Source organism: Carcharhinus amblyrhynchos, unplaced genomic scaffold (genome assembly GCF_965287045.1).
Source record: "Carcharhinus amblyrhynchos unplaced genomic scaffold, sCarAmb.v2.hapA scaffold_37, whole genome shotgun sequence".
NCBI lineage: Eukaryota > Metazoa > Chordata > Chondrichthyes > Carcharhiniformes > Carcharhinidae > Carcharhinus > Carcharhinus amblyrhynchos.
Genome location: NW_027649778.1, coordinates 3,680,637 through 3,706,411, shown reverse-complemented (window position 1 = coordinate 3,706,411; position 25,775 = coordinate 3,680,637). Strand labels below are relative to the sequence as shown.

The 25,775-nt window shown below is 46.8% G+C and overlaps 1 protein-coding gene across 2 annotated transcripts in view; it reads left to right on the top strand.

Annotated features, from left to right (window-relative positions):
- LOC145362257 (calpain-9-like) overlaps positions 1–25,775 on the top strand; it is a 47,134-nt gene that overhangs the window by 14,743 nt on the left and 6,616 nt on the right. For both annotated transcript variants that reach the window (XM_080218337.1, XM_080218336.1), the window contains exons 9-18: positions 85–251; positions 3,793–3,965; positions 5,319–5,527; positions 8,650–8,689; positions 10,463–10,540; positions 11,196–11,256; positions 13,120–13,184; positions 16,016–16,084; positions 16,580–16,658; positions 19,082–19,198. In XM_080218337.1, coding sequence (XP_080074463.1) covers positions 85–251; positions 3,793–3,965; positions 5,319–5,527; positions 8,650–8,689; positions 10,463–10,540; positions 11,196–11,256; positions 13,120–13,184; positions 16,016–16,084; positions 16,580–16,658; positions 19,082–19,198 — 1,058 coding nt within the window. The remainder of the gene's footprint in view (positions 1–84; positions 252–3,792; positions 3,966–5,318; positions 5,528–8,649; positions 8,690–10,462; positions 10,541–11,195; positions 11,257–13,119; positions 13,185–16,015; positions 16,085–16,579; positions 16,659–19,081; positions 19,199–25,775) is intronic.

Genomic DNA, 25,775 nt, shown 5'->3' with positions numbered 1-25,775 from the left:
CAGCTGAGAGTGTCAATAATAGTTGCGAACGGGTGTGAGTTGTGGCTCATTAATCCGATTATTTTCCATGTTTGTTTTAATCAGGATGTCCATTGAGGATTTCAGGGAAAACTTTGAGTGTGTGGAGCTTTGTCACCTGAGCCTGGAGCAGCTGTCCAATCCAGACGGGAAGCTGAAACCCTGGCTGGAGATGATGTATGAGGGGCGATGGATCCGGGGCTTCTCAGCTGGAGGCAACTTGCGTTATAAAGGTAGAACACAACCGAACTGTATTAAATGCTTCTTTTCCAATTCGCCCCATAGAATCCTGACAATGCAAAAAGAGGCCATTTGGCCCATCGAGTCTACAGCAACTCTGCGAAAGAGCATCCCACCCAGGCCCTCTCCTCTTCCCTATGCCCATAATCCTGCACATTTACTATGGCCAATCCCCCTAATCTATACACCTTTAGACGCTAAGGGGCAATTTAGCATGGCCAATCCCCCTAACCTGCATATCTTTGGCCACTAAGGGACAATTTAGCATGGCCAGTCTACCTAACCTGCACATCTTTGGACACTAAGAGGCAATTTAGCATGGCCAATCCTGCATACATCTTTGGATTGTGGGAGAAAATCGGAGTGCCCAGAGGAAACCCAAGCAGACATGGGGAGAACATGCAAATTCCATACAGACAGTCACCCAAGCTGGGAATTGAACCTGAGTCCCTGGCGCTGTGAAGCAGCGGTGCTAACCACTGTGCTACTCCACTGCCGATCTTCAGCTTCTCCTTGGGTACCCTAACTCACTCTTTGCTCCAATTAAATGGGTACTAGTGCCCTGCAGCCTCACCTGCCCCGCTCTGTATTTTTCCAAAGTACTGTGATACAGCATGTGATACAGGCTGATAGACTGGAGGAGGTAGATGTTCTGAGGGAAGATGTATTAGCAATTTTGAAAAACCTGAGGGTCAAAAAGTTCCCCTGGGCCAGATGGGATACATCCTAGGATACTTTGGGAGGCAAGGGATAAGATTGCAGAGCCTTTAGCTTTGATCTTTGGGTCCTCACTGTCCATGGGGATTGTGTCAGAGCACTGGAGAGTGGCGAATATTGTTCCCCTCTTCAAAAAAGGAAATAGGGATGACCCTGGTAATTATAGGCCAGTCTTACTTCGGTGGTCGATAAGTTAATGGAAAGGGTCCTGAGAGATAGGATTTATAACCATTTGGAAAGATGCAGTTTAATCTGGGATAGACAGCACGGTTTCGTGAGGCGTAAGTCCTGCCTCACAAATTTGATTGAATTCTTTGAGGATGTAACTAAGTAGATGAAGGTAGAGCAGTTGATGTCGTATACGTGGATTTTAGTAAGGCATTTGATAAAGTTCCCCATGGTAAGCTCATGAAGAAAGTAAGGAGGTGTGGGATAGAAGGAAATTTGGCCAATTGGATAAGTAACTGGCTGTCTCATAGAAGACAGAGGGTGGTGGTGAGGGAAAATTTTCAGACTGGAGGCCAGTTAGCAGCGGTGTACCACAGGGTCCTCTGCTATTTGTGATTTTTATCAATGACTTGGAAGAGGGGGCTGAAGGGTGGATTAGTAAATTTGCTGATGACACCAAGATTGGTGGAATAGTGGATAAGGTGGAGGGCTCTTGTAGGCTGCAAAGAGACATTGATAGGATGCAGAGCTGGGCCAAAAAGTGGCAGATGGAGTTTAACCCTGATAAGTGCGAGATGATTCATTTTGGTAGGACAAACTTGAATGCAGATTACAGGGTCAACAGCAGGATTTTGAGGCATGTGGAGAAGCAGAGAGATCTTGGGGTTCATATCCACAGATCTCTAAAGGTTGCCACTCAAGTGGATAGAGCTGTGAAGAAGACTTATAGTGTGCTAGCGTTTATTAACGGGGTTTGAGTTTAAGAGCTGTGGGATTATGCTGCAACTATACAGGACCTTGGTGAGACCACATTTGGAATATTATGTTCAGTTCTGGTCACCTCACTATCAGAAGGATGTGGAATCATTGGTAAAAGTGCAGAGGAGATTTACCAGGATACTGCCTGGTTTGGAGTGTACGTCTTATGAGGAAAGATTGAGGGAGCTGGGGCTTTTTTCTTTAGAGCAGAGGAGGATGAGAGGTGACTTAATAGAGGTTTATAACCTCCCACCTTGTACTGAAAACTTGATCCCATCCAAAGCTTTGTTGCCTTGATCCTAATTTGCATCAAGTCCTGTTCACCCATCACACTGACACTCACTGATCTGCCTTAGCTCCCCATCTGGCAGCACCTCAGTTTAAAAACTCTCATGCTGTGTTCACACTTTTACTCTGAAATCACCTCCAGCCTCTCAGTCCTTTGGGATCTCTGCGCGCTTCCGATTCTGACCTCATTTTCCTCACTCCCAATATTAACGATCGTGCCTCCAGCAGCCTAGGTTCTAAGCACTGGGATTCCCTTTCTAAATCTCTCTGCATTTCTCTCCTTATTAAAACCTTCCTCTTTGACCAGCTTTTCCTCCAGATGCTCTGTTTGCTCCCACAGTCCAAAGATGTGCAGGTTAGGTGAATTGGCCATGCTAAATTGCCCCTTAATGTCCAAGGATGTGCAGGTTGGGTGGATTGGCCATGCTAAATTGTCCCTTAGTATACAAAGATGTTCAAGTCAGGTGGATTGGCCATGCTAAATTGCACCTTAGTGTCCAAAGATGCATAAGTTAGATGAATTGGCCATGCTAAATCACCCCTTAGTGTCCCAAGATGTCCACGTTGAATGAATTATCTATGGTAAAAGTTGATTTATTGTCATGTGTATTAGGGTCCAATGAAAAGTATTGTTTCTTGCGTGCTATACAGACAAAAGATACCGTTCATAGAATACACAAGCGAGAAGGAAAGGAGAGAGTGCAGAATGTAGTGTTACAGTCGTAGCTAGGGTGTAGAGAAAGTTTTTTTATTATAAAGTAGGTCCATTCAAAAGTCTGATGGCAGCAGATAGGAAGCTGTTCTTGAGTCAGTTGGTACATGATCTCAGACTTTTGTATCTTTTTCTTGATAGAAGAAGGTGGAAGAAAGAATGTCCGAAATGCATGAGGTCCTGCTTTGCCGAGTCAATGGATGGGAGGCTGGTTTCCATGATGGACTGGGCTTCGTTCACAGTGCTTTGTAGTTTCGTGTGGTTTTGGGCAGAGCAGGAACCATACCAAACCATTCGGAAAGGATGCTTTCTATGGACCATCTGTAAAAGTTGATGAGATTTCATAGGGGACATTCCTCAGCTTTCTGAGACAGTAGAGGTGTTTGTGGGCTTTCTTAACTATACTGTTGGTGTGAAGGGATTAGGACAGATTCTTGGTGATCTGGACACCTAGATCACCATTCCACTTCATCAATATCGATGTAGACAGGGGCATGTTCTGTTGTACACTTCTTGAAATTGATGAGGTGTATGGTGGGGGAGAGGGCATAGGTAGGATGCCCTGTCAGAGAGTTGTTGCAGACACTGTAGGATTCTATGATTCTATGAACTGTTTATCTCCTTATGTGGCTCAATCTTTTATTTTATTTGATTAGTGCTGATTTTACAGTGCATGTGCATTGTTAGCATGTCGCAGTGTGGAGAGGGTAAAGGAGCATTGTAACGTCCCTCGATCCCAATGTGCAATGGATTGCCCTGGCGTTAGTGGCTGTGTATTGTGCCCTGGAGACTAGAGGATGAGAATATTTGTGTGTCGAGCTCTTTCTGATGTCCCAGACCAAGTGGGGCAGAGAGTATCTGTGTGACCCTTTCTGATCCGATATTTTCAGATAAGTACTACTGGATGAATCCGCAGTTTAAACTGGCCTTGTTTGAAGAGGATGATGACCCTGATGACCCTGAGGTGACCTGCACATTCCTCGTGGTGTTGATGCAGAAGCACAGGCGGAGGATGAGGCTTATGGGGGTCAACTTCCTGTACGTGGGGTTTGACATCTTTAAGGTGAGATTGGGGAAATTAACTTACAACAAGGCAACTCTTCAACAAGTCACACCAAGCTTCATTTGAGGTCAGTAGTTGTGCATTCAGGAAAGAGACTAATCTAACCTTGTGTCAGTGTCATAAACACTGCAATCATGGCCTTGGCCACAGGATGAAACAAAGACAAATTACCACGATAAATACCAAAAAACAAGATATGTTGACATATTAGGGCAGCACGGTGGTTAGCACTGCTGCCTCACAGCGCCAGGGAGCCGGGTTCAATTCTGGCCTCGGGTCACTGTTTGTGTGGAGTTTGCACAGTCTCCCTGTGTCTGCCTGGGTTTACTCCAGGCGCTCCGGTTTCCCCCCATGCTCCAAAGATAGAACGTAGAACAGTGCAGCACAGTACAGGCCCTTCAGCCCTCGATGTCATGCTGAGCTATGTCCGAACCCAAGATCAAGCTATCCCACTCCCTCTCAGTCTGGTGTGCTCCATGTGCCTATCCAATAACCGCTTGAAAGTTTCTAAAGTGTCCGACTCCACTATCACAGCTACCAGATGTGTGGATTAGGTGATTTGGCCATGAGAAATTGCCCCTTTGTTTCAGGGGGATTAGCAGGGTAAATGTGTGGGGTTACAGGGATGGGACCTGGGTAGGATTGTGGTCAGTGCAGACTCGATGGGCCCGAAAGGCTTCTTCTGTACTGTAGGGATGCTATGATTACGCTAATGAAGGAGACGGTTTTCTATTGGATAAGGACAAAAATCTATGCTATGATTGGTGGACTATGTCTGCAAATGAAGGATTAGAAATGCTATTGGTTGAAAGTACACCCCAAACTGTAAGGCTATTGGTGTTTTAACTCATTGGATAAAAAGTGCTATAGCTGACACTGCAGGAATTCGGTTAGGACACCACAGTGAAATTCACTGTGTTTGTTCTCCTTGCTAGGCAGGGGCTGCATGATAGCACACTGGTTAGCACTGTTGCCTCATTCCCAGCTTGGGTCACTGTCTGTGTGGAGTTTGTACGTTCTCCCCGTGTCTGTGTGAGTTTCCTCCAGGTGCTCCGCAGTCAGAAAATTGGCGGGTTAGGTGGATTGGCCATGCTTAATTGCCCCTTAGAGTCAGGGGGACTAGCTAAGGTAATTCCATGGGGATAGGGCTTGGGATGGTGGTCAGTGCAGACTCAAGAGCCCAATGGTACTGTGGGGTTCTATGATTCTTGAAAAGCTTAAAAGATTCGAGTACTCATCGTGCATTATCTGGTCAATCCTCGACTCACCATGTGGTCTCGCCTCTCTTCCACCATCAATCTCTGTCTCTAGATCAATAACTATAGCCCCTGCTGCGCCTCTCCTCTTTCACAGGGAGACCCGACTAAAGCTTACCTGACGTACGAGGATTTGCAGAAATCATCGCCTGTGCTGTCGGTGAAGGAGCACAGAAACAGCACGGAGGTCATGATGCGCGGCCGTCTCCCGCCAGGTCACTACGTCATTATCCCGTCAACCGCCAACCCCAATGAGGAGGGAGAATTCCTTCTGCGAGTCTTCACTGAGAAGGGGAACTCTGCAGCGTAAGCATGAGTTTTTCTCTCCAAGAATGTAAATAACCTGGGTGCAACAAGGCAGAGAGTTCTGGTCGAGAAAGGACAGGAGGTTGGAAACAGATTCAACAAGAACTTTCGAAAGGGGAGTTGGATAAAAAGGAGAAATGGGCAGTGCTCTGGGGGAAAGAACCATAAGGCCATGAAGGTTAAAGTGTAGGTTCAGTGGGCAGTTAGGAAGGCAAATGCAATGTTAATGTTCATGTCGAGAGGGCAAGAATACAAGAGCAGGGATTTACTTCTGAGGCTGTATAAGTCTCTGGTCAGACCCCATTTGGAGTATTGTGGGCAGTTTTGGACCCCATATCTAAGGAAGGATGTGCTGGTCTTGGAAAGGGTCCAGAGGAGGTTCACAAGAATGATCCCTGGAATGAAGAGCTTGTCGTATGAGGAATGGTTGAGGACTCTGGGTCTGTACTCATTGGAGTCGAGAAGGATGAGGGGGAATCTTATTGAAACTTACAGGATACTGTGAGGCCTGGATAGAGTGGACATGGAGAGGATGTCTCCGCTAGCAGGAAAAACTAGAACCAGAGGGCACAACCTCAGGTTAAAGGGACGATCCTTTAAAACAGAGATGAGGAGGAATTTCTTCACCAGAGAGTGGCGAATCTGTGGAACTCTTTGCCACAGAAGGCTGTGGAGGCTAGGTCATTGAGTGGCTTTAAGACAGAGATAGATAGGTTCTTGATTAATAAGGGGATCAGGGGTTATGAGGAAAAGGCAGGAGAATGGGGATGAGAAAAATATCAGCCATGATTGAATGGCGGAGCAGACTCAATGGGCCAAGTGGCCTAATTCTGCTCCTGCTTCTTATGGTCAAATTCCTACAGTGCAAAAGGAGGCCATTCAACCCATTGAGCCTGCACTGACAACAATCCCTATCCCTGTAATGATGTGGAGATGCCAGCATTGAACTAGGGTGGGCACAGTAAGAAGTCACACGACACCAGATTAAAGTCCAACAAGTTTATTTGGAATCATGAACTTTCAGAGCACTGCTCCTTCATCTAGCCTAACCACTCACCTGATGAAGGAACAGCGCTCCGAAAGCTCATGGTTCCAAATAAACCTGTTAGAATTTAACCTGGTGTTGTGAGACTTCTTTCTATCTCTGTAACCCCATGTATTTACCCTGCTAATCCCCTGACACTAAGGGGCAATTTACCATGGCCAGTCAGGGAGGTGATGTCCTCATGGTATTATCACTAGACTATTAGTCCAGAAATTCCACTAATGTTCTGAGGACTTGGGTTCAAATCCTGCTACGGCAGATATTGGAATTTGAATTCAATTTTAAAAATCTGGATTTAAGAACCTACTGATGACCATGAAACCATTGTCAGTTGTTGGAAAAACCCATCTAGTTCACTAATGTTCTTCAGGGAAGGAAATCTGCATCCTTACCTGGCCTGGCCTGGCCTACATGTGACTCCAGAGCCACAGCAATGTGGTTGACTCTCAACTGCCCTCTGAAGTGGCCTTGAGTGCCACTCAGTTCAAGGACAACTGGATGGGCAATAAATGCTGGCCAGCTGGTGATGTCCATGTCCCACGAATTAAAAAAAAACAACCTAACCTACACATCTTTGGAATGTGGGAGGAAACCGCAGCACCCAGAGAAAACCCATGCAGACACAGGGAGAACGTGCAGTCTCCACACAGACAGTGACCCAAGGCTGAAATTGAATGGCGCTGTGAGGCAGCAGTGTTAACCACCATGTCGCCAAGTAGGAGAGTGGGAGTAAGTGGTCACCATGTTGGCTGTCTCTCAGTTTGAGCATAACGTCTACTCAGGGTTTTGCCATGCATTGTCATGTGACTGAACAGGCTAATTCTCGACCCATAGAGCTTTGGGCACAGGATGTCCCATAATGCGGTGGGATCCTTTTCTTTCTCTGCCATCGATCTGCTGCATCATTAAGGCATTGGAACTCAAAGTGTCGTGGCCTAAATGACTAGCTCTTTCAAAGAGCCAGCACTAGCATGATGGGCCAAACAGTCTCCTACTATGCTATAAGATTCTATGAAGAGCGAAAGATGGGAAGAGGGAGAACTATTGGATAGTTTTGTGGTGTTGGAACCCATCTATAGAGTGTTGATCCAAAGGTCTGACATCCATGTGTTTGTCCAGATGTTTCAACTCCAGTGGGCTTCAACCTGGATGTTGAGGCCTGTTTGGGTCAGAGGTGGTGGTTTTACCACCGAGACATTGAAGAAACTGAGACTTAGTTCCTCAAATGTTTTTTTGTTGAGGAAATCCACCTCTCACAGGCAGTTAAATCAGGAAGGAGTGTGGTATGAGTTAACACATTTTTTCAAGATTGTATTGAAATCCCAACGATTGGAGGAGGGGTAGGTGCGAGGGCAGTCTTTGCTAGAATCCAATTGGTCAAATAAAAGTTCTTTCTCACAACCTAGAACTGAACTTGCCTGTGTGAAAGTCAGTCAGACTCTTCTCTGCTTATTAAACTAGGCCGCAGGAGTCCTCAACCATTGGTGGTGAGGCCAGCAGATGCCAACTCGAGCTAATGCTCGTGAGCAGGTCACGGCCTGTCTGTTGCAGTTATGGGTGGCACAGCGACACAATGGTTAGCACTGCTGCCACACAGCGCCAGGGACCCGGGTTCGATTCCCAACTTGGGTCACTGTCTGTGCAGAGTTTGCACATTTTCCCCATGTCTGCGTGGGTTTCCTCCGGGTCCTCTGGTTTCCTCCCACAGTCTAAAGATGTGCGGGTTAGTTGGATTGGCCATGCTAAATTGTCCCTTGGTATAAGGGGGACTAGCTAGGGTAAATGCATGGGGTTATGGGGATAGGGTCTGGGTGGGGTTGTGGTCAGTGCAGAGTCGATGGGCCGAATGGCTGCCTCCTGCACTGTAGGATTCTATGATCACTAGCGTGAGGTGGAAATGAATTGAAAGCAGACACTAAACATAGGAAAGCCTTTGCCAAACTCCCTGCCATTTATCAGGGGACAGCTTGACTACGAAACGCCTGTGTTATGGTCAATGAAGTAAAATAAATCACAGAAAACGCCCAGGTTTTTCATGGGCAGGGAACCACGACTGATTAATGTCTCTCTCTTCTAGGCCTGCAGAGAGGAACACATCATCTACTGAGATTCCTCAGGCAAGTATAGACACGTGCGTGTGTCTGTGTGCATGTCTGTTTGTGTGTGTGTGTGTGTATTGTATACACATCTGTACATGCATGTTTGTGTGCATGTGTATTTTTTTTATTCACTTATGGGACATGGGCATCGCTGGCTGGCCAGCATTTATTGCCCATTCCTAGTTGCCCTTGGAGGACAGTTGAGAGTCAACTATTACTGTGGCTCTGGAGTCATATGTGGGCCAGACCAGGTAAGGTTAGTAGATTTCCTGCCTGAAAGGACATTAGTGAACCAGATGGGCTTTTCTGACAATGGTTTCTTGGAATTCTTAATTCCAGATATTTTTATTGAACTGATTCAAACCCAGGTCCCCAGAACATTAGCTAAGTTTCTGGATTAATAGTCTAGCAATAATACCACTGGGTTATCACCTCTACTGAGGCAATGGCATTGTGTAGGCATTCATTGTTGGGATGTGGGCATTGCTGACAACACTAGAATGTATTGCCTAAAGGTGGTGATGAAACACCACAATGGCTCAGTGAACTGGCACAGTGGTTAGCACTGCTGCCTCACAGCACCAGGGATCCAGGTTCGATTCCCGGCTTGGGTCACCATCTGTGCGAAGTCTGCATGTTCTCCCATATCTGCGTTAAGTTTCCTCCGGGTGCTCCGGTTTCCTCCCACAGTCCAGAGATGTGCGGATTAGGTTGATTGGCCAGGCTAAATTAATTCTAGTATCGGGGGATTAGCAGGGTAAATTTGTGGGGTTACGGGAATGGCACCTGGGTGAGATTGTGCTCGGTGCAGACTCCATGTGCCAAATAGCCTCCTTCTGCACTATAGGGGTTTCTATCATTCTATGATAAATTGCCCCTTAGTGTCAGGAGGATTAGCAGGTAAATGTGAGGGGTATAAGAACATAACATAAGAAATAGGAGCAGGAGTAGCCCATCTAGCCCTTCGAGCCCGCCCCACCATTCAATAAGATCATGGCTGATCTGTCGTGGCTCAGTTCCACTTTCCCGCCCTCTCCCCATAACCCTTAATCCCCTTGCCTATCAAAAACCTATCTACCCGCGTCTTAAAAATATTTGGCGAGGCAGCCTCCACCACTTCAACGGGCAGATAATTCCAGAGATTCACCACCCTTTGAGTGAAGAAGTTCCTCCTCAACTCCGTTCTAAACTGCCCCCCCTCCCTTATCTTGAGGCTGTGCCCTCTAGTCCTACTGTCCTTTCTGAGCGGGAAGAGTCTCTCCACCTCTATCCTATCCATCCCAATCATCATCTTATATGTCTCAATGAGATCTCCCCTCATTCTTCTAAACTCTAATGAGTACAAGCCTAGTTTATTCAGCCTTTCCTCATAGTTCAACCCCCTCAACTCCGGTATCAGCCTAGTAAACCTTCTCTGCACTCCCTCCAAGACCAAAATATCCTTGTGTAAGTGCGGTGACCAAAACTGCACACAGTACTCCAGCTGCGGCCTCACCAGTGCCCTGTACAGTTGCAGCAAGACCTCCCTACTTTTATATTCAATCCCCCTCGCTACGAAAGCCAGCATCCCATTTGCCTTCCTGACCACCTGCAGGCTGGGTTTTTGCGACTCATGCACAAGGACCCTGAGGTCCCTCTGCATGGAGATATGGGTATGGAAATAGGGCCTGGGTGGGATTGTAGTTGGTGCAGACTCAGTGGGCCGAATGGCCTCTTTCTGCACTGTGGGGATTCTATGATATTCTAAGAACTGATCTGTAAATATTGAGAGTGTGCACACTTTACCTTCAGGTTGTCCCAGCTCTCGCACCCTGTCCACTTCCGTCTGCTGCAGAATCCAAGGATTTGTTTGACAAGTTCTGCGGACCGGTGAGTTTGCACTTGTTCACCTTCAGAGCTTTCCTCTGCCCTCTTACAAGGATGCGGACGTCTTGCTGGGCTACCGACACTTGCAGGTGAATCGCTCGTGTGGGGCATCAGCCACGCTTATTTCTCAGCGAGGCTGTTTGACTAGCCGGGACAACTGGGGGAGGTGAAAATGGGAAATCACAATATGAAACCTTCAGGAATCTGTATACCCAGATTCAGCAAGAGTGATACAATTAAAGACAAGTTCATCGTCTTGTGTGTCAACGTGGGGGTGGTGACACCATGGCACGGTGGTTGGCACTGCTGCCTCACAGTGCCAAGGACCCGGGTTCGATTCCCATCTTGGGTCACTGTCTGTGTGGAGTTCGCACATTCTCCCTGTGTCTGTGTGGGTTTCCTCTGGGTGCTCTGGTTTCCCCCGCCAGTCCAAAGGTGTGCGGGTTAGGTTGATTGCTAAATTGCCCCTTAGTGTCAGGGAGACTAGCTAGGGTAAATACCTGGGGATAAGGTATGGCTGGGATTATGGTTGGTGCAAGCTTGATGGCCATTCACTGTGGGGATTCTATGATTCCTCTTCTAACTCCAAATATTTAGGAGACTGGGAGGTGGGGTCGTATAACCATTACGCTTTATTGAGATCTGATCATTCTTTCAGGATGAAGCTATTTCAGCGCTGGAGCTACAGAAACTTCTGGCCGAAATCATGCAGAAAACCGGTAAATGAACTGACATTGCTGGAGTGATGCACGGTGGCATAGTGGTTAGCACAGCTGCCTCACAGTGCCAGGGACCTGGGTTCAATTTCCGGTGCAGGTCGCTATCTGTGTGGAGTTTGCATGTTCTCTCCGTGTCTGAAAAACGTGCTGGTTAGGGTGCATTGGCCGTGCTAAATTCTCCCTCAGTGTACCCAAACAGGTGCCGGAGTGTGGCGACTAAGGATTTTGACAGTAACTTCATTGCAGTGTTAATGTAAGCCCATTTCTGACACTAATAAATAAACTTTAAAAAAATACACGTCAAAATAATGAGACGCTCAGTTACCCTCAGGCAGCATGGTGGCATGCTGGATAACACTGCTGTCTTACAACACCAGGGATCTGGGTTCGATTCCCGGCTTGGGTCACTGTCTGTGTGGAGTGTTCATGTTTACCCTGTGTCTGCATGGGTTTCCTCCTGGTGCTCTGGTTTCCTCCCACGGTCTGAAAGATGTGCGGGTTAGGTGCATTGGCTAAATTGCCCCTTAGTGTCCCGGGATATGTAGGTTAGAGGGACTAGTGGGGAAAATATGTGGGGTTACGGAGATAGTGTCTGGGTGGGATTGTTGTCAGTGCAGGTTCAATGGGCTGAATGACCTCTTTCTGCATTGCGGGGACTCGATGATTATAATCCCCAGAATGATTGAGCGTTGACAGGATTTCATTACAAGGACAGGGTGTATAGAGTGGGCTGGTATTCCCTAGAGTATAGAAGAGTAGGGGATGATCTAATTTGGACATTTGGGATAATTGAAGAAATCTATCGACTCTCTCTCCTACCAGAGTCCAGAGCAAGGGTACCTAAACATGAAGTTCGGGAGAGATGTCCATCTGCATGTAAAGAATAATCGAGACTTGAAACTCCCAGTTTAGCAATCTCCTGCTGAAACACCTCCCCCCACCACCACCACCACCCCCATCCCTCTCCCCGTCAAGCTGTACTCAGTGGAGTTTAGAAGGTTGAGGGGGGATCTCATTGAAACTTACAGAATACTGTGGACGTGGGGAAGATGTTTCCAATAGTCGGAGAGACTGGGATCCGAGGGCACAGCCTCAGAGTAAAGGGACAACCCTTTAGAAACAAGATGAGGAGGAATTTCTTCAGCCAGAGAGTGGCAGATCTGTGGAATTCATTGCCACAGAGGAGGCCACGTCACTGAGTGTATTTAAGACAGAGATAGATAGGTTCTTGATTGTTTAAAGTTTTAAAAGTTTTTAAAGTTTATTTATTAGTGTCACAAGTAGGCTTACATTAACACTGCAATGAAGTTACTGTGAAAATCCCCTAGTTGCCACACTCCAGTGCATGTGCGGGTGCACTAAGGGAGAATTTAGCATGGTCAATTCATTTAACCACCATGTCTTTAACCAGGACTGTGGGAGGAAACTGGAGTACCCGGAGGAAACCCACACAGACACAGGGAGAACATACAGACTCCACACAGACAGTGATCCAAGCTGGGAATCGAACATGGATTCCCTGGTGATGTGAGGCAGCACACTGTGCCACCCCGCGGTAAGGGGATCAAAGGTTACTGGGAAAAGGCAAGAGAATAGGCTTGAGAAACTTAGCAGCCATGATTGGTGGAGCACGTTCGATGGGCTGAATGGCCTAATTCTGCTCCTATAGCATATGGTCTTTAAGACTTTCTTTGATCCCTACCTCTTTGACCAAGCTTTTGGTTACTTGTCCTAATATCGCCTTATGTGGCTCAGTGTCCTGTGTTGCTTTGTGATGTTGCTGGGAAGTGACTTGGGCTATTTCCAAATGTTGAAGGTGCTATGTAAGTCTGCGTTATTGTTGTTGATGTGTTCTCCTTCTAGGTCTTAATGAGAAGTGGGATGAGTTTGGTCTGGACGCTTGCAAGAGCCTCATTTCCCTGACCGATGTATCCTGCTGTCCTGTGTAGCAGCACTGCTTGTGCTGATGGTTCATTTTTCTGTCCACGCTGATCCTTTTACTCCCTTCCTCAGGCTGGGGTCTGATTCCTCAGGAGGAGGTTAAGGGGCCACACGCGAGACTAAAAATTTAAATAGTCTGCACATTAGAAACATAGAAAATTGGTGCAGAAGGAGGCCATTCGGCCCCTCGAGCCTGTACCACCATTCAACATGATCACAGTTGATCATGCACTTCCAGTATCCCACTGGGAGTATCCCACTAGGGGTGGCATGGTAGCACAGTGGGGTTAGCACTACAGCTTCACAGCTCCAGGGACCTGGGTTCGATTCCCAGCTTGGGTTGCTGTCTGTGTGGAGTTTGCACATTCTCCTCGTGTCTGCGTGTGTTTCCTCCCAAAGATGTGCGGGTTAGGTTGATTGACCATGCTAAAATTGTCCTGAGATATGTAGGTTAGAAGGATTAGTGGGTAAATACGTAGGGATATGGGGGGTGGGATTGTGTTTGGTGCAGACTCGATGGGCCGAATGGCCTCCTCCTGCACTGTAAGGTTTCTATGGATCTCTTTTAACAATGCAGTAAAAATGAAACTGGCCCTGTCTTTACACACCCCTTCCAGCAAGGGGTGCTAATGAGCAGCTAGGAATGGGATGGAATGCTGTCTGATTTAATGTTTTTTATCTCCCTCGCCCTCGGGGCATTGTAACCAACCGTAGTGACTAACAGCCTTTCAAAATGAATTTTTTTTTGATCTAAGACTCAACAGTACAAAGAAAGAAACCAGCAGGTGCGCACGACAAGCACATTCAGGCTCAGTGAATGAATAGGAGAGATACGTGTCCATGCAGAGTTCTAACTCTGAGTTACAGTGATGGGGCTAAGATAAATGTCTGATAACCCAGATGGATTTCTACAGCATTAGGAGGCATTTATGGTTTCATGATGTGGAGTTCACAAGCGATGAGATGCTTCCCACTCCACGCTCCCCTTCCCACGTGACCAGATTGGAATTTGAAGTGTTGTCTGGGCCTGTAACTAGAGACAGATTATTTACTTAGACAAACATGGGCACTTTGCCCACAGCAGACATGGCTGACCGCTTATTTTAAGATCCTGTTGTTGTGCTGCAGCATCCTGTGTGAGACGTTTTGACATTTTTTTGTCTATAATCTGTAATGACATTTTTGACATTCAAAATTTTTCAATCCCAGCAGGAAATTTCAAATGGGGGAAAGAATCATAGAATCCCTACAGTGCAGAAGGAAGCCATTCGGCCCATCGAGCCAGCACCGACAACAATCCCAGCCTGGCCCAATCCGTGTAATCCCATATATTACCCTGCAAATCCCCGGACACGAAGGGGTAATTTAGCATGGCCAATCCACCGACCCAAACATCTTTGGACACTAAAGGGCAACTTAGCATGACCAGTCTACCCAACCAACACATCTTTGGACACTAAGGAGCAATTTAGCAGGCCAATCCACCTAAGCTACACATCTTTAGACACTAAGGGTCAATTTAGCATGGCCAAGCCATCCAACCTACACACCTTTGGACATTAAGGGGCAATTTAGCATGGCCGATCCAGCTAACCTGCACATCTTTGGGCACTAAGGGGCAATTTAGCGTGGCCAATCCACCTAACCTGCACATCTTTGGAGTGTGGGAGGAAACCGGAGCACCCGGAGGAAACCCACACAGAAATGGGGAGAACATGCAGACTCCACACAATCACCCAAGGCCAGAATTGAACCTGGGTCCCTGACGCTGTGAAGCAGCAGTGTTAACCATTGTGCCAAAGTGCTTGCCTGGCCTTCGGCTCAGTACCTTTCCAAGGTTGACTACCTGCCTTGCCTCAGTGGTACTCTGCTGCCATTGGTGAATTCCACGTAAGTTTACGGGTGAAATCAGACATTAGAGTTGCTGCAGACTGAGTTTGTGCACCTCCCAGTGGCCAACTGTAGAGCTGCAAGGACCGGAGGCCTGGAGTCTGACTGCCCCTGGGGAATGGGTGACCTGAGAGGCAGGAGAAAGCAAATACTTATTTTCAAAAAAAATCAGCACATTTTATTGGAAATCGATTTGAATACAGGCAGTGTTATTGTTTAGAGTCGTAGAGATATACAGCATGGAAACAGGCCCTTCCGCCCAGCTCCTCTATGCCGACCAGGTTTCTTAAACTGAACTAGTCATATATGCCTGTATTTGGCCCATAACCCTCTAAACCTTTCCTATCCATGTACCTGTCCAAATGTCTTTTAAATGTTGTAATTCTATCCACCTCTACCACCTGTGGGGTGGCGCAGTGGTTAGCACTGCTGCCTCACAGCACCAGGGACCCGGGTTCAATTCCCAGTCTTGGGTCATTGTCTGTGCGGAGTCTGCACATTCTCCCCATGTCTGTGTGGGTTTCCTCCAGGTGCTCCAGTTGCGTCCCACAGTCTGAAAGAAGTGCTGGTTAGGGTGCACTGGCCGTGCTAAATTCTCCCTCAGTGTACCCGAACAGGTGCCGGAGTGTAGCGACTAGGGGAATTCCTCAGTAACTTCGTTGCAGCATTAATGAAAGCCTACCGGTGATACTAATAAATAAATTTTAAAACTTTTTTAAAAACTTTAAAACCTCCTCTGGCAGCTCATTCCACAGATGTATCACCCTCTGTGTGAAAAAGTTGCCCCTCAGTCCCTTTTAAATCTTTCCCTTCTCATCTTTAAACCATGACCTCGAGTTTGGACACCCGCTACCCTGTTTGTGGAGGGTTGCTGTTGTCAAATCTTAAATCTGACTCTCGGTAGCTTCTTTAACATGGGACAACTCAGAGACGTGGATTTGGAAAGATGGGATTCACGGAATTCAGTCATCTCTGGAGTAAAGTCTGCCAGTGGACGGTGAGTATAAAGGGCACAGACAAGTTGAACGTCGCTGTACCAGGAAGGGTCAGTGATCAAGTGGAGCTGGTTGGAGGCACTGGACATGGTCTCCAGGAGCCCCCTTAATGTGCGCCACTGGGCAGGGAACAGAATCTGGCACTTTCCTAGTCTGTATTGTTCTAGACAGAACACAGCAGGGTAAGGGGAGACTTAGTGAAGGTGAAAAGTTAATACAAATTAATGGTGGAAAGTTTGGTAGCTGGGATTTTCACAGTAACTTCATTGCAGTGTTAATGTAAGACTTACTTGTGACACTATTAAATAAACTTTAAACAGTGGAGATGGTGGAAGCAGGCACAATAGCAACGTTTAAGGTGCATCTTGATAGACACAAGAGCGGGAGGCGAACAGAAACCACGTATCGCTGCAGGCTAGGTGGGCCGAAAGGCCTGTTCCTATGCTGTATTGTTCTTTGTTTAAATAACCTCTTGTTTTTATTTTCATTTCCTCCAGCGAGTGTTCAGTCAGTTTGACAGGAATGGATCAGGGACCATGGACAGTCAAGAGATGTTCAGCGCCTTGCAAGCAGCAGGTGGGGCTATTGAGCTAACTTCAGTCTTGTTGAGCATGCTGTAGGAATGTGGAAGATAATTGTGAGAAGTCTCACAACACCAATTTAAAGTCCAACAGGTTTATTTGGTAGCACAAGCCACAAGCTTTTGGAGTGCTGCTCCTTCATCAGGTGAGTGGGGAGTTCTGTTCACAAACAGGGCATATAAAGACACAAACTCAATTTACAAAATAATAGTTGGAATGCGAGTCTATTCAAGTAATCAAGTCTTAAAGATACAGACAATGTGAGTGGAGAGAGGGTTAAGCACAGGTTAAAGAGATGTGTATTGTTTCCAGCCAGGACAGTTAGTGAGATTTTGCAAGCCCAGGCGAGTCATGGCGGTTACAGATAGTGTGACGTGAACCCAAGATCCCGGTTGAGGCCTTCCTCACGTGTGCGGAACTTGGCTATCAGTTTCTGTTCAGCGACTCTGCGTTGTGTGTCGCGAAGGCCGCCTTGGAGAACACTTACCCGAAAATCAGAGGCTAAATGCTTGTGACTGCTGAAGTGTTCCCCAACAGGAAGAAGACACTCCTGCCTGGTGATTGTCGAGCGATGTTCATTCATCTGTTGTCATGGCGTCTTCGTGGTCTCCCCAATGTACCATGCCTTGGGACATCCTTTGATAATAACTGGTGTCAGGGAACCTGCCCTGCAGCTTAATTTCTAATTTACTTCCATTTCTTTCCCAGTGAAGTCTTTCAAGGTACTTTACTTGGGTTACCGAACAAGAATGGATCAACCAGTTTACTGGTGTGATTTTAATTTCACTTATTTTTGTCACATGTATTGGGATACAGTGAAAATTATTGTTTCTTGCGTGCTATACAAAGCATATTGTTCATAGAGAAGGAAAGGAGTGCAGAATGTAGTGTTACAGTCATAGCTAGGGTGTAGAGAAAGATCAACTTAACGCGAGGTAGGTCCATTCTGAAGTCTGGTGGCAGCAGGGAAGAAGCTGTTCTTGAGTCAGCTGGTACGTGACCTCAGACTTTTGTATCTTTTTCCTGATGGAAGAAGGTGGAAGAGAGAATGTCTGGGGTGCGTGGGATCTTTGATTATGCTGGCTGCTTTTCTGATACAGCGAGAAATGTAGACAGAGTCAGTGGATGGGAGGCTGGTTTGCCTGATGGACTGGGCTTCATTCACGACTTTTTGTAGATCCTTGCAGTCTTGGGCAGAGCAGGAGCCATACCAAGCTGTGATACAACCAGAAAGAATCATAGAATTTGACGATGCAGAAGGAGGCCATTCAGCCCTTCTAGTCTGCACCGACCGCTATCTCAACCAGGTCCTATCCCCATGCATTTACCCTAGCTAGTTCCCTTGACACTAAGGGGCAATTTAAATTGGCCAATCCACCTAACCTGCATTTCTTTGAACTGTGGAAGGAGAGCAGAGCACCCAGACATGAGGAGAATGTGCAAACTCCATACACAGACAGTGATCCAAGCTGGAAATCGAACCTGGGTCTCTGGTGCTCTGAGGCAGCAGCCACTCTGCCAGTATGCCCCCTAAGAATCCTCTCTGTGGTGCATCTGTAAAAATTGGTGAGAGTCGTAGCGGACATGCCAAATTTCCTTCGCCTAATAAGAAAGTAGAGGTGTTGGTGGGCTTTCTTAACTATAGCATCAGTGTGGAGGGACCAGGACAGCTTGTTGGTGATCTGGACATCTAGAAACCTGAAGCTCTCAACCGTTTCCACTTCAACACCGTTGATGTAAACAGGTGCATGTTCTCCACTATGCTTCCTGAAGTCGATGACTGACTATTTCCTTCATTTTGGTTTGAAGTTTTTTTATTAGTGTCACAAGTAGGCTTACATTAACACTGCAATGAAGTTCCTGTGAAAATCCCCTAGCTGCCATACTCAGGCACCTGTTCAGTACACTGAGGGAGAAATTAGCATGGGCAGTGCACCTAACCAGCACATCTTTCGGACTGTGGGAAGAAACTGGAGCAGCCAGAGGAATCCCATGCAGACGTGGGGAGAACATGCAAACTTCGCACAGACAGTGACCCAAATCAGGAATCAAACCCCAGGCCCCTGGTGCTATGAGGCAGCAGTGCTAACCACTATGCCACCATGCCTCCCTGATGCTAAGGGACAATTTAGCATGGCCAATCCACCTAACCCGCACATCTTTGGAGTGTGGGAGAAAACCGGAGTATCCGGAGGAAACCCACACAGACACGGGGAGAACGTGCAAACTCCACACAGACAGTGACCGAACTGGTAATCAAACCTGGGTCCCTGGCACTGTGAGGCAGTAGTGCTAACCACTGTGCCACCCATTGAGGGTGGCATTGCAGAGTGAACTGCATTGAGTTCTTGTTCCTTGTGTCAAATCTTTAAACTTCAGCTCTGCTGATGCTATGTTTTCTCTCCCGCTTTTTTCTAGGATTCCAAGTGGATGAGTTCTTGATGCAGTTGATTGGGCTGCGGTACACTGATCCCGATCTGACCTTCAGCTACGTGAACTTCATTTGCTGCCTGACGAGGTTGGACACCATGATCCGTGAGTTATTTTCACTTTTTCCTGCCCCTGGAAGTATGTATCAAAGGCCATCCTGCCACTGGATGGGTCAAAACAGGGAGTGGCAGCTTTTGATTTGATTTATTATTGTCAAGTGAATTAACATACAGTGAAAAGCATTGTTCCTTGTGCGCTGTATGGACAAAGCATACCGTTCATAGAGAAGGAAAGGAGAGAGTGTAGTGGTACAGTCATAGCTAGGGTGTAGAGAAAGATCAACTTAGTGAAAGGTAGATCCATTCAAAAGTCTGATGGCAGCATGGAAGAAGCTGTTCTTGAGTCAGTTGGTGCGTGACCTTTCTGTATCTTTTTCCTGACGGCAAAAGGTGGAAGAGAGAGTGTCTGGGGAGTCCTTGATTAGGCTGGCTGCTTTTCAAGTGTAGACAGAGTCAGTGGATGGGAGGCTAGTTTGAGTGATGGATGGGCTTAATTCACAATCTTTTTAGTCTCTTGCAGTCTTAGGCAGAGCAGGAGCCATACCAAGCTGTGATACAACCAGAAAGAAAGTTTTCTATGGTGCATCTGTAGAAGTTGGCGAGAGTCATAGCTGACATGCCAAATTTCCTTAGCCTTCTGAGGAAGTAGAAACGTTGATGGGGTTTCTTAACTATAGCATCAGTATGGGGGGTGGGAAATTGCAGCCTCAATAAGCAGTTCTGTGCTTCTAGCCAAAATCCATTTTTTCCCTTAGGAGCGAAATTCTGGCCATTCACATCTGTTCAGGTAGAAGGAGCTTTGATGTATTTATTATTGTCCTGACTTGAGGAATGTCTGTTAGTCAATCTCGTTCTGTAATGGTAATTGCAATGAGGTATGAGATTCCACAAGCATGAGGGTGGAATTTGTGATCTCTGTTCAGAGGCTTCCAGAGCAGATGGCCAAATTTGTAGGTCATGTGACCTGTAGCAGCCATATTGTGGTTCAACAAAAAAGTCCATTTAATAAAAGGAGGAAAGCTAGATGTACAATATTTGGATTTCTTTCACATTTTATTGACATAAAACAAAGTGAAAGACATTCGAGCTTCCTCGAAGGTCAACCCACGGAAAGTGACTGGTCCAGATGGGGTACTCAGGTCCTGCGTGGATCAGCTGGCGGGGGTATTCACAGACATCTTCAACCTCTCTTTACAACAGTCTGAGGTCCCTATCTACTTCAAGAAGACGACCATCATCCGGTACCAAAGGAAAACCAAGCAGTGTGCCCTAATGACTATTGTCCGGTGGCTCTGACATCCATCATTATGAAGTGCTTTGACAGGTTATCAATTCCAGCCTCCTGGACTGTGGGATCCACTACAGTTTGCCTACTGCTGCAACAGATCCACAGCAGACGCCATCTCCCTGGCCCTGCACTCAACCCTGGAACGCCTAGATAGCAAAGACACCTAACGTCAGTCTCCTATTTATTGACTACAGCTCAGCCTTCAACACCATTGTTCTGATGAAACTCATCTCCAAACTCTGTGGCCTGCACCCTGGCACCTCCCTCTGCAAATGGATCCTGAACTTCCTAACTCACAGACCACAATCAGTAAGGATAGGCAACATCACCACCATCATCCTCAATACCGGTGCCCCACAAAGCTGTGTTCTCAGCCCTTTCCTATACTCGTTATAAATCTCTGACTGTGCAGCCAAATTCCCCTCAAATTCAATTTTCAAGTTTGCTAACGACATCACCATAGTGGTCGGATCTCAAACAATGACAAGACAGAGTAAGGAATGAGATAGAGAATCTGGTGAACTGGTGCAGTGACAATAATCTCTCCCTCAATGTCAACAAAATGAAGAAGATTGTCATCAACTTCAGGAAGCATAAAGGAGAACATGCCCCATCTACGTCAATGGGAATGAAGTAGAAAGGGTTGAGAGCTTCAGGTTTTAGGTGTCAAGATCACCAATAACCTGTCCTGGTCCCCCGACACTGACACCATAGTTAAGAAAGCCCACCAAAGCCTCTACTTTCTCAGAAGGCAAAGGAAGTTTGGCATGTTAGCTATGACTCTCATCAATATTTACAGACGCACCATAGAAAGCATTCTTTCTGGTTGTATCACAGCTTGGTATGGCTCCTTCTCTGCCCAAGGCAACAAGAAACTGCAAAAGGTTGTAGATGTTGCCCAATCCATCACGCAAACCAGCCTCCCATCTATTGTCTACGCTTCCCGCTGCCTCGGCAAAGCAGCCAGCATGATTAAGGACCCCACGCATTCTCTCTTCCACCTTCTTCCATTGGGAAAAAGATACAAAAGTCTAAAGTCATGTACCAATCGACACAAGAATAGCTTCTTCCCTGCTGTTGTCAGACTTTTGAATGGACCTACCTCGCATTAAATTGATCTTTCTCTACACTCTAGCTATGACTGTACACTACATTCTGCAGCCCCTCATTTCCTTCTCTATGAATGGTATGCTTTGCCTGTATAATGCGCAAGAAACAATACTTTTCATTGTATTCCAACACATGGGACAATAATAAATCAAGTGTATATATATATATATATGGTTGGCACGGTGACACAATGGTTAGCACTGCTCCCTCTTAGCGCCAGACACCCGGGTTCGATTCCTGGCTTGGGTCACTGCCTGTGTGGAGTTTGCACGTTCTCCCTTTGTCTGCATGGGTTTCTTCCAGGTGCTCTGGTTTCCTCCCACAGTCCAAAGATGTGTGGGTGAGGTGGATTGGCTGTGCTAAATTGACCTTTAGTGTCGGGGGACTAGCTAGGGTAAATGCTTGGGGTAATGGGGCTTGGGTAGGATTGCAGTCAGTGCAGACTCAATGGGCTGAATGGCCTCCTTCTGCACTGTAGGATTCTATGATTCTATATATATTTACTCCAGGGGCGTAGCAAGGTTTAATTCATTGTTGATCCTTAGCTGAGATGAAGGCATTAAGATTCAGAAAGGACAGGATTAGAGACAAGTTGCCAGCTATAGATTACATAGAAAATAAGAGCAGGAGGTGGCTATTTGGCCCTTTGAGCCTGCTTCGCCATTCATTATGATCATGGCTGATCATCCAACTCAATAGCCTGATCCCCAGCCCTCCAAATCCTTTAATCCCCTTCGCCCCAAATGTTATATCTAATTGCCTCTTGAAAACATTCAATGTTTTGGCCTCAACTACTTTCTGTGGTAGCAAATTCCACAGGCTCACTGCTCTCTGGGTGAAGAAATTTCTCCTCGTCTCTATCCTAAGCAGTCTACCCTGTATCCTGAGATTGTGTCCCCTGGTTCTGGACTCCCCTCCCCCATTGGGTGAGCCAGCCGGTTTCGTTTTAAACAATTCTACGGTCACTTTTCTGAAATGGATTTTCTAGCCACAGATTGACAGAATTTATTTTCAAACCCTTTGCCCTGGTGGGATTTGAAATCCTGACCTTTGAGTCAGTTTGATAACCGTGGGACTGCTGCTCTGCCTTATCCTCAGTGTGTTGGACCTAGCCCTGTGTTACCTTCCTGACCTGTTTGACTCAGTTCACAGGAGGGCGTTCTTTAGAAGCAGCCAATGGGGAGACAATCCACCTCCTTTTTATTACTCATGTCAGTATTATCTCAGGGAAGAACTCTCCAATGACAATGTTCCGACTTGTTTTTGGCCCTCCGAATTCACAAGGTGTGTTCAAAGAAAAGTTTAAATTCCATTCCAAGGTGCGTGACCAGGGCAGGTACCTGAGCTTCTGAAGTGACACAGGAACGCTGTTTCTGTAGGTTCAAAGACCTTCCTTCCCTATTGATCACTCTCTCTTTCATTTAGAATTTGAGATTTCTGTTTAGCAGAGCAGCACAGTGGCCCAGTGATTAGCACTGCTGCCTCACAGTGTCAAGGACCCCGGTTCAATTCTGGTCTCGAGCCAGCGTCTGTGTGGAGTTTGCACGTTCTCCGTGTGTCTGTGTGGGTTTCCTCCAGATGCTCTGGGTTTCCTCCCACACTCCAAAGACGTGTGGGTTAGGTGGATTGGCCGTGCTAAATCGTCCCTTAGTGTCAGGGGGATTAGCAGGTTAATGTTTGGCGTTATGGGGATAGGACCTGGGTGAGATTGTGGTTGGTACAGACTTGATGGGTCAAATGGCCCCCTTCTGTACTCTATGTATTCTATGATTCTATCCAGGTGCATTTCTATAGCTGCTTTTGGGATGTCCCAAGCTTTCTACAATGAAGTACTTTTTGAACCACTGTCATGATGTAGGAAATCTGGGAACCAGTTTGTGCACAGCAAGATCCCACAAACAGCAAGATAAATGGCCAGATAATAACTTTTATTTTTAAATTTATTCATTTATTAGTCACAAGTAGGCTTACATTAACACCGCAATGAAGTTACTGTGAAAATCCTGTAATTGCCACACTCTGGCGCCTGTTTGTGTACACTGAGGGAGAATTTAGCATGGCCAATGCATCTAGCCAGCACATCTTTTGGATTGTGACAGGGGAAACTGGAGCACCCAGAGGAAACCCATGCAGACACGGGGAGAACGTGCAGACTCCGCACAGATAGTTACCCGAGCCGGGTACCAAACCCAGATCCCTGGCTGTGTGAGGTAGCAGTGCCAATCACTGTGCCATTGTGATTGAGGGATAAATAGTGACCAGAATACTGGGGAAAGCTCCCATGTCGTCGTCTTCCAAAGGTGTGCTGTGGGATTGTTTATGTCCACTTGAGAAAACAGATCGAATCTCAGTTTAATGTTTCATCTGAATGATGGCAGCTCTTGACAGTGTTGTTCTCACTTCAGGCTGGGGGTCCAGTTAGCTCAGATGGGTGGACAACTGGTTCATGATTCAAAGCGATGCCCACAGAGTGGATTCAATTCTCGTATGGTTGAGGTCTTTATGAAGGCCCCCCGCCTTCCCAACGTTAGAATCATAGAATCCCAGCAGTGCAGAAGGAGGCCATTTGGTCCATCAAGCCTGCACCGACTCTCCAACAGCATCTTACCCAGGCTCTATCCCCGTAACAACACATATTTCTCCCCAGTGATTCTCATAACCTATATATCTTTGGACACTAAGGAGCAATTTAGCATGGCCAATCCACCTAACCTGCCACATCTTGGGATACTAAGGGGCAAATTACCATGGCCAATCCCCCTAACCCATATATCTTTGGACACTAAGAGGCAATTTAGCATGGCCAATCCACCTAACCTACACATTTTGGGACTCTAAGGAGCAATTTACCACGCCAATCCACCTACAAAGATTGACAAAGAAGTTGATAAAGAAGGGTAGGAGAAACTATGAAGCTGGGCTAGCGCTTAATATAAAAAAGGATAGCAAGAGTTTTTATAAATATATAAAAAGGAAGAGGCTGGCTAGGGTGAATGTTGGTCCTTTAGAGGATGAGAAAGGGGACCTAGTGGTAGGGGATGGGGATATGGCTAAGGTATTGAATAACTTTTTTGTTTCTGTCTTCACGGAGGAGGACGTGAATAATTTGCCGGGTGTTAGCGATGGAAAGGTGGTAGGACTGGAGGGTCTTAATGACATTACTGTTACTAGAGAGGTGGTGCTCGACAGACTGGAGGGGCTGATTGTGGACAAGTCCCCAGGGCCGGATGGAATGCATCCAAGGGTTCTGAAAGAAATGGCGGAGGTGATAGTGGATGCCTTGGTGGTTATTTTCCAGACGTCGTTGGATTCCGGGGAAATGCCGGATGATTGGAAAACGGCTAATGTTACGCCGTTGTTTAAGAAGGGTGCCAGGCAAAAGGCGGGGAATTATAGGCCGGTTAGTTTAACGTCTGTGGTAGGTAAAATGTTAGAATCTGTCATTAAGGAGGAAATTGCGAGGCATCTTGAAGGGAATTGCTTGATAGAGCAGACGCAGCACGGCTTCATTAAAGGGAAGTCGTGTCTGACAAATTTACTGGAGTTCTATGAGGATGTGTCTAGGGCGGTGGATATAGGAGAGCCGGTGGATGTGGTCTTTCTAGATTTTCAGAAGGCGTTTGACAAAGTACCTCACAAGAGGTTATTGCAGAAGGTCGAGGGACATGGAGTTGGGGGTAGGGTGTTAGCGTGGATAGAGGATTGGTTGTCAAATAGGAGGCAGAGAGTGGGGGTCAACGGGTGCTATTCAGATTGGCGGATGGTGACTAGTGGAGTGCCCCAGGGGTCGGTGCTGGGGCCTCAGCTATTTACCATTTATATAGATGATCTGGAGGAGGGAACCGAGTGTAGGGTGTCAAAATTTGCTGATGACACCAAGATTGGTGGAACGGCAAATTGTGCGGAGGGTGTGGAGAGTCTGCAGAAGGATCTAGATAGGCTGGGCGAATGGGCCAGGAACTGGCAAATGGAATTTAATGTTGGCAAGTGCGAGGTGGTCCACTTTGGTAGGAAGAATGGTAGGAAGGACTATTACTTAAGTGGCGAAAAACTGCAGCAGGCGACGGTGCAGAGGGACCTCGGGGTCCTTGTGCATGAGTCGCAAAAACCCAGCTTGCAGGTGCAGCAGGTGGTCAGGAAGGCGAATGGGATGCTGGCCTTCATAGCGAGGGGGATTGAATATAAAAGTAGGGAGTTCTTGCTGCAGCTGTATAGGGCATTGGTG